This window comes from Scatophagus argus, chromosome 5, assembly GCF_020382885.2.
Source record: "Scatophagus argus isolate fScaArg1 chromosome 5, fScaArg1.pri, whole genome shotgun sequence".
In the NCBI taxonomy this organism is placed as follows: Eukaryota; Metazoa; Chordata; class Actinopteri; family Scatophagidae; genus Scatophagus; species Scatophagus argus.
Genome location: NC_058497.1, coordinates 19,406,766 through 19,415,521, shown reverse-complemented (window position 1 = coordinate 19,415,521; position 8,756 = coordinate 19,406,766). Strand labels below are relative to the sequence as shown.

General features: G+C 40.8%; 1 protein-coding gene across 1 annotated transcript in view; it reads right to left on the bottom strand.

The window, feature by feature from the left end:
* Positions 1–5,891: 5,891 nt before the first annotated feature.
* rtn4rl1b (reticulon 4 receptor-like 1b) overlaps positions 5,892–8,756 on the bottom strand; it is a 131,749-nt gene continuing 128,884 nt past the window's right edge. The window contains exon 3 of the mRNA XM_046389453.1: positions 5,892–8,728. Within this exon, the coding sequence (XP_046245409.1) occupies positions 7,835–8,728 (894 nt within the window). The 3' untranslated portion in view covers positions 5,892–7,834. The remainder of the gene's footprint in view (positions 8,729–8,756) is intronic.

Sequence of the window (8,756 nt, the reverse complement as noted above, 5' to 3'; positions counted from 1 at the left end):
TCAGCATTTCCTCTTCAGTGGTTGCTTTGATGATGTAAACAGAATGCTAAAAAAATAAAGGTATTAATTGACTGAAATAAGATGAGGAATTTCCTTGGAAGAACAGCTCAGTTTCAAGGAAAAGTTATATGCCAAACTATTTCTTAGAAACTACTCCTGGACTCTCTGCTGCAACTGGCCCCAACCAAGAAATAAGCTGACATAATCCCCTGTAGAACTTTTTCCACTTAATTAGTGAGCCTTAGGAGGACTAGCAGGTGGATTTTGTTACCTTTCTGTTAAAGCTGGACCAACTGTTTCCCCGTTTCCAGTCTTTTGCTAACTTAAGCTAATTGTCTCCTTCCTGTAGCTTCTTAGTGAACGTACAAAAATGAGAGAGATGTCAAGTTTCTTGATAAGTCTTGGCAAGAAAACAGGTGAATGTGTTAGACTAACAGGTGTGCTCTTTAAGGGGATGGGCTGCTTTATACCGCACATAAACGCCCATGTTTCACCACCGTAGATATTCAGTCTTTATGTTGCACTTGTAATTGAATGTCTGCATACTGTCAGTGCAGAGCACAAAGGCACCTCTCGTCTGCAGCCTTAAAGAAGACAGAATAAAACGCTACCGAGAAGCGTTTTCCTTGCGTCACATCTGCCACAGGAGTGATTAATTGTGTGTGCGTGTGTGTTGGGGGTCCTGTGTGTGTCATTAGCATCTTGACTGGAGCGTGGACCCCTCCAGAAGTGACGGGCTCCCCAGCTGCTTCACACTCAAAGGACGGCGTCTCTGTTCCTCAGGCCTCCTCAACTGATTGCTTGTGTTAATTGTGGGGGAGGGCGTCTTATTTTCATAGGTTTGGCTGTTATTAGCAACATTGTACCTCGTGTTGTTAAATTATGACTCAAACTGTCTGCTGTAAACATCGGGAACATCTTACAGACCGACTTCCTGGTCCAGCCTTTGATGTTCTTGCTGTAGTTGTACACAGTTTTCCTGTCTATTGAAGATTATTCACAGCATTTCTACCCTGCTGTCCACTGGATGCGTGGCTGGAGGATCTCCCTTGTGGTTCGCTAACTCGTGACTCTTTTATCTGCTTTGCTATCTTTACTCACTGGGTCGCACATTTCACTTTAAAACCTACATAAATGCATGCCTTTAGTGACAATGGATATGATTTTAAATTTAATGATGTGTCCATTAGTTACTGACACTGTTATATTTATGTTACTTATCTGAAATCTGTGAGATCAGAAGATGAACAGGTATGGTTTTCCTTCTGACAATATTTCATAAAGGATAAGACTACCAAAAAAGATTATTCTATGTATTAAGATACACAAAATACTGGTTACTGGAGAATGAGTGAGAAGCAAATCACAAATGGCCTGTTTAGTGACAAATTGCTTCTAATTAGGTCCTTGGTAGTAATCAGTCGAAGATCTTTTGTGAATCCTGCCGCTTCTGTTTTTTTTTTTTTTCTGGTAAACAACAGTACTATTTTTTGGAGTAACTCTCCTTTACTTGGCTGGAAAAGATAAGTAATGGTAAGATAATAGCAAGTAGTTATCTCAATCTGATGCATCAGTCTTTTCTCAAAGGTGCACAAAAGACTAGTGCTGCTCAGTAATCGATAACTAGTTTTGTGACTCAGAAGTAATCAGGACTCTCTCATGGGGAAAGCAGTCGATTCACAGATAAACTGTTTATCAACTAATCATTGAACAATGATCAGCTAATATAAGTATCTTCACGTCTTCTTCCCTGCGACTCATTATTGTCTCCTTGAGTTCTTCAGGGACTACTTAGCAATTAGCAATTCGCCAACTACCAGGTCAGGTCAGGCTGAATTGGGTGCATCTTACTTTAAAGTGCTGTTGCCACATCTGTTACCACATTGATCGTGATTGAACTGCAAATGAGTATTCAATACACCTGTAAAACACAATAAACAGCTATATTTCTTACTCTGAGAATACACACACAGCAGAGTGCAAACCAGTAGGAATTTTCAGTGAAATTCTCTCTTCCCCAGAACGCTTTATTCAGCAAATATTTTTGGCTCTCTTGCCCTTATCGGGGAGAAAAATGTGGCTCTAAACATCTGCTTGTGGAAGAACAGATTTCAGAGCGGCCTTTTATTGTGACCAGTCAAAAGCGCATCTGTGCAAATTATCATGTTGTTTAATGAGCCTCTTGCCACACCTCTCAGGTGAATGGATTATCTTGGCAAATTGCTCACTACGAATTTTTAAGAAATTTTTGTTAGGAGAAATAAATCTTTTGTGCACATTAAAAAAGTCTTATCTTTTAAGTCAACTTGCCAGAAATGGGAGTGAAAAGTACAAATACATACAAGTAGTGAGTACAATTGTGATAAACTAGATTTTCCTTAAAAAAATGCTCAGTTTTCCTGGTAAATCAGCTAAAGCCATGGGCACTACAGAGCACATAACAGTCAGCATTTTTCACTGTAAAATCTGCAAGAGGGAAATGTGATTCATGAAAAGTAACACTGCACTAACCAGCTCCCTCCCTCCTTCCTCTACAATGAAAAAAAAAAATCATTTAACCTAGATGTATTGTTATGGAGAAACATGCCACGCTGACTTTCGGTAATTTTTCTGCATATTCAGTCTGACTTGAGGTCAAACATGAGAGGATTAGTGAGCCTCTAATCCATGCAGGTGATGGTGTGGCCTTGGGCTGCTCAAGTCCTCTCAGTTTAGTATGCAGGCTGGCTGCTTTGCAGAATTGGAGCACACCACTGCTCTGGGGGGACTTTAAGCTAAATAAATAGACAAAATAAAAGAGCTGGAATAAGAAAGGCTTTTTAGGAGAAAGGGGTGATATTAGCTTTGTGATTGAGTGGGGAGAGTGGGACTCGGAGAAGGAGAGGGAATAGGTGCAAGTGTTGTGGCATTTCGTGGTGTGTCTGCTCTTAATTGTCATGTCCCCCTGTGCGCCGTCTTGCTTCCAGCTCACCCACTTCCTTCATCTCCTTTTCAATTTTCTAATTGCTTGGTTTTAATTAAAGCCACACAGAAGTGACAGCGGGTCACTGAATCAACAAGCTGCCTCTCTCCTGCATGAATAAGTGATGTGAGATCTCGAATGCTGGTTCTATACTGAGGGACCTGGACTGTGTTGTGGCACTATAGTAAATGGTGTATTTATAGGAGGACTGCAGCAGTGTTGTGAGTGAGCACACACCTCTTTTATTTAGTTTCTCACTGTTTTTTTCTCACTCCATTTCTTCTCTGTTTCGTTACTGTTAAATCGCATGTCTGGTTGTGTTCCCTTTATGTGTCATTTCCTCCCAAGTGAATCCCAGCCAATTCCCCCCCCCTCTAACCGCTCAATTACTGATGTACTGTAGCTTCGTGCTCTCTCTCTTGCCCTGCTTCTCTCATTTTCTTAATGATACCACATTCCACACTTTAGGACTTATTTCTCCCTATGCCGGCTTTTAATTATGCAGCTGCATTTTGGCTCCGACTTCTAACGATACAGCCAATGTCCTACCTGTTTTTACACAGAGGATCTTCTAGCTGAAGTGGGTACTGACTCTATGCCGATCGCTCCTACATTTCCTCTACAATGAGACAATTGCAATTACGTCTCGGCCTTTGATGTGCTTTCCAAATAACTGGGTCAAGTCAGATGAGAGTATCTGTGAGTCAGATACTAATTTACCTCGAAGTGAAGGAAAACAAGTAGTAAGTAAAACTCTCCATAACTCTGACTGGAAATCATTGCTACAGCACTTCAGTATTGAGGGTCATTTGTTTTCTTTTTTTTTTCGCATATCCTCTAGGTTCATTAGGCTAGCAATATACTTTATCTGTGACTGGCTGGTGTCTGACTGGTGTCCCAGTGAAGGACTGAGCAAAAAGGCTACATGGTTAACGCGAGCGGCTCTATCTCTGTCAGCCCTTCAATCTGTTTAAAACATGTTGGTTCCTGCACGGTTATGGTCTAAGTTTGGTTCAGCAAATGCCGGACTTGATGAACCATTAGTCTTTGCTGAAAACATTAGCCCCATTAGCCCCCTACTGATCCTGCCTTTGCTTTGTACCAAGACAGGTTAGCAGTTTTTCTTTGTTTGTATTCAAATTAATCTCCTTTGGAGTATTTCCTAACTTCCCTAGAAAATTGAAACTTGCCTTTTGTTATGTTAGGATATGCCACTTGGCGCTTGTAAATTTGACATTCAAAGTTGGCTCCTTTTCTCTGCCTTACGATTGGGCACCTGGTCACTGTGTTTTTATAAAGCCGCATCGTCACATCTTGTATCCTGTTATTGGCAAGGAGCTAAATAGACAACACAAAGGTTGAAGCACAGAAACGTCCTCAACACAGAAAAGAAGTTAAATACATACAGGAGGCACATATAGACACCAGTTCATAAACAAATGCAAAGTGTTTCATTTCCATTACTGCTGCATGCATAGCAAATAAGCGTGTTTATTCTCTGCTTTATGAAGTTCTGCGCACTTCACTTTTATGTCCATGTTTTATTTTCTTTCCTCTAAATTACAGTGATCGATGTTTGTGTGCATGTTACAAGCTTATTAGCAACTCCACACCCCATCAGCTCTGGCAAATAGTTACAAATGAATGTTGAGATGCCTCATATTTTTTCTGTTTATCATTTAACATCTCATTCAGCTCAGTCAGACATGAACACGGAAAAAAGAAAATTACCCTTAGCTGACTTTGGACTTGATCATTATGGATGAGACTGACTTAAGAGTCTGGAAAAATCTACACAAATGCTTGATATGTAGAGACATTTGGTGGCATTAAAAGGAAAAGTGTTGGGTTTTTTTTGTTTGTTTTTTCAATATGGCAAGATGTTGTGTAACAGTGGACATCCCTGTCCCTGTGTACATTGACTAGAAAGGTTTAAATGTGGGTTCTGGCCAAAACCAGCCCACAATTGTATTGAATTGTGTCAGAAAATTGAATATGGCTTCATTAATTTCATTTCACAGTTTTTGGGCTGTTCCAACAATAAAATATTTAATCTTGCAACTATTAACTATTATTGCAATTATTTTAGAAAGTTATATGAAGCAGAATAGAAAAGCAAAGGCGCCACAGTATATAAATGGTTATGAGGTTGTTGTTTGAATGGGCTGGAATGTGGGGAAAAAGCTGCTGTTGGTGAGTAGATGAGCATCAAGCGCCAGATGCCAGACCTGCTATCAGTTTAAATATAATTACGCAGCACTCTCATCCATGCATATAACCTCTCCTTCTGTGCACATTTATCATTCAACAGAATCTGAAAAAAAAATGTAATGGAACACTAACTTGTGGATCAATTTCGACCACGACGAGGGGAATGTAAAAAAGAGGAAATAGAATTTATGTTCTAAAGGCCTATTAATAATAATAATAGCCTGGAATAACTACAGATTCCATGTGACACTTTCATTAATATCTGTAGTGCGTTTCAGTGATTTATTGAACTGTAATACATCACACCACAGTCTGATACCATCTTTGAATTTTTCTTTTCCTGTTGGTCAGGAAATTATTTTGTGTTTAACTTCTGTATGTTGCTTTTTTATTATTCCACTTATATTTCACTAATATTTATACTGTATCCTGTACATAAATCCCAGATGTGTACAGGAAGCGTGGATCTGTTTGTAGGAAGCACCTTAGCGTTTAGCCAGCAGGTTCTTATCAGGGGAGACAAACTGCAAACTAGTGCAAAGACAGAAGAGGAAACAGGATGGAAAAAAAGCTAATTTGCTGACAGAAACAATTTCTGGTTTAAATGAATTAAAAGAAGAGAAAGGTAAGGGATGCTTTTTTCACTTTCTCCAAGCCTATAAAACCTTAAATGCAGCAATAAACAGACTCAGACTGCAACGGTAGACATAAGAAGATATAGATTTTAATATCTTTATAAACATTTTTGTACTGTTGTTTTCTGATGATAACTTACTGAACATTTGAATTATGGCAAAGAAAGAAGATGATTAGGCATACAGTAGAACAAGAAATAGGGTGGCGAGGAATTGTGCATCGACAAATAAAAGAATTTAAAAATATAACATGAAAAATATGTAAATAAACAAATCACCAGAAAATCAAAAATTGAAAGACTCCTCCTGACATGAGGAGGAGAAGAAAACCCTGTTATCATCATCAATGTCACTGATATTGTTTTTCTCATATTAATACAGTAAATGATTAATATCAGCACTGCAAGAAGTCCTTGTCTCCATTGTTACAGGTCACATCATTGATACAAACACCATCTTATCAGTAGATTTTAAGGGAGGCACAAAAGCTCCAGAAGTATAGCAAGAGATGTCCCACAATTGTCCATCTGTTAATCTGCATCGTACTGCATCCCCTTGTTACTTCAGAAGCGATTGTCAGGGTCTTGAATCCCCACATGTATGAACAATCACATCAGTCAATTAAGAGGCGCAATTCTCTCTGCATGATCCCCATTTTGCCATGCTCCACACATTATGTACTTCTTGATTTTTTTACTGATCACATGAGTCAGTTAAGGTACACACACATTTTTTTTCTTGAGTCTTGTTGTTGTATTCCTTTGAAGTTAAGTGATTAAGGAAAAAAAAAATGTGTTCCTCACATTCTCAGTGAGACAGGTATGCCCTCTCCGAGGAGGAATGAGTTCAGCACAACCGTACTGGGAAAGTGAGAAAGCCCTGTTTGACCCTTGATCTGTAAGGCTCCTGTTGGCCCTGCAGCAGGGATCCATCTTTAGGTCCATTTTGTGTCTTAGAAAAATCAAATGAACAACATCTGACACAAGATATAGACAGACTCTTCAATATTCACAGCTTGATCTCCCAGAGACGCACATTGTTTTTCCAAGCAAATGAAAAAAAGCGCATGGCTGTCCTCGTCATATTGAAACAATTAGCAGCTTAATATTCATTTCCAGAGAGGGAGAGACATGGTGTATATGAAGATTGTGAGTAGAACTGTAATACCAATGAGGACTGCTGTTAAATAGGCAGAAATGTTGGTACAGTACCTGAAACAAAGCCAGCGTTATTTAGAGAGTAGTTGTTACAGTGTGTTAGGGCTCCGTGAAGCATATGAGTTCACTGGTTTCTCTGTTTATAAAATGTCTGTGGCTATAGATTTCCATTTCGTCTGATACTGACTGATAACTTATTGCCATGCCTACTCTTCGCCTCTTTTATGAGGAACACTTTTGCCCAATTGTTCAGATCTTCTGTTAGCCAAGGATGCAGCAGGAAAATACATTTGGCAGAAAGAATGAGATAGAAGTGATGTTGAAGGCTTTACATGGTCATTGACTTTCCAATTGTAACTTCTGAATAACAATTTAAAAACTGTGAACTAAAATTAAAGCTTGGTGGAGCACATGTCCTGGCTTATCTGTCTCAGAGCTAACTAGCTAACAAGGTTTACCCTGTTTTCTCAGTCATCTCCCCTTCTTGTCCTTCTTGTTCATGTTTTTTCAGCAAATTTTCATCATCTGAGCTCCAGCTGAGTGAAAACCAGAAGTTAAAAAAACCAAGACGTATGAAGATGAAATCATATCGGCATAAGTGGCAGTGCAAGCCTGGTCTGCAATAACCTTTTATCGTTTCCTGACTCTCAGTCCCTCTGATTCTTGTGCTGTGAGTCTTTCTGTTGTGGATGTTTGATGCTTTGATGCCTGCTTCAGTCTGAACATTGACGCTCCTTACACAACATTTACACATATAATCACACTCACACACACATACATAGAAGACACACAGGCCTTGTAGTGCAGGAGCAAGAGAGGGTCTGAGGGCTGTGTGTTTTGTGATTAGCATCTGCCAAACCCTCTGACGGTCAACGCAGAATGTTGTCAATATTTGTCATTATCAAGGCCACAAGGAGGGCATAGACATGTAGTAAAGACTGGGATAAGGTTGCCCTATTGTTGGCTTGCTGAACCCCACTAGGGGGGCGAACAGTGGTCCGGGGAGTGCACTTGTGCTTCCTCCGTGTGATGGTACCATCTGGAGATGTGTGGTCATGTTTTCCCCCCTCTGTGAAATCTGGGGAGGAATCCTCCTTGTCTGCCATGACCTCCTTTGAGTGGTGAACCTCATTGTCACCCTTCCCCTTGCTCACCCTGTTACGAGGCTTTGTGCAGTTTCGAGAACGGCCAGGCCTCGAGGGGTGCACTATGTGGGTCTGACCTCCAGAGCCCAATGCTACACCACGATTCATGGATGGATTCACCGTACCAGATAAATTGTTAGTCTGGGCTCTGGACTCGGAATTAGGTACCGTCGGTGAACAGTTGGGGAAGTCCTCCTTGCGCAGCTCCTTGAGGTCCTTCCCAACCATATCAGCCGGTGCCTGGCAACCCACTGAAGAAGTCGAACCTCGAAAACGTTTCAGCCATTCCCACAGAGACAGGGCCTTGCAGTCACATGACCAGGGGTTGTCATTGAGGCGCAGGTATTCCAAGGCAGGCAACGTGTCCAGGCACTGTCCAGACAGCTGTATCAGAGAATTGTTGAACAGGTAGAGGGTGGTGAGACGTTTCAGATCATGGAAGGCCAGGCGGTCGACCCACTCAATCTGGTTTTGGTGGAGAAGCAGTCGGTCCAAGGCTCGCAGGCCTCTGAAGGTATTCTGGTTAATGCTCCACAGACGGTTTCCATGAAGAAACAGGTGGCTCAGGTTGTGGAGGTCCATAAATGTGTCATCCTGCAGGAACTTCAAATGATTATCCTGAGGAGACAGAGTGCATACAATCACA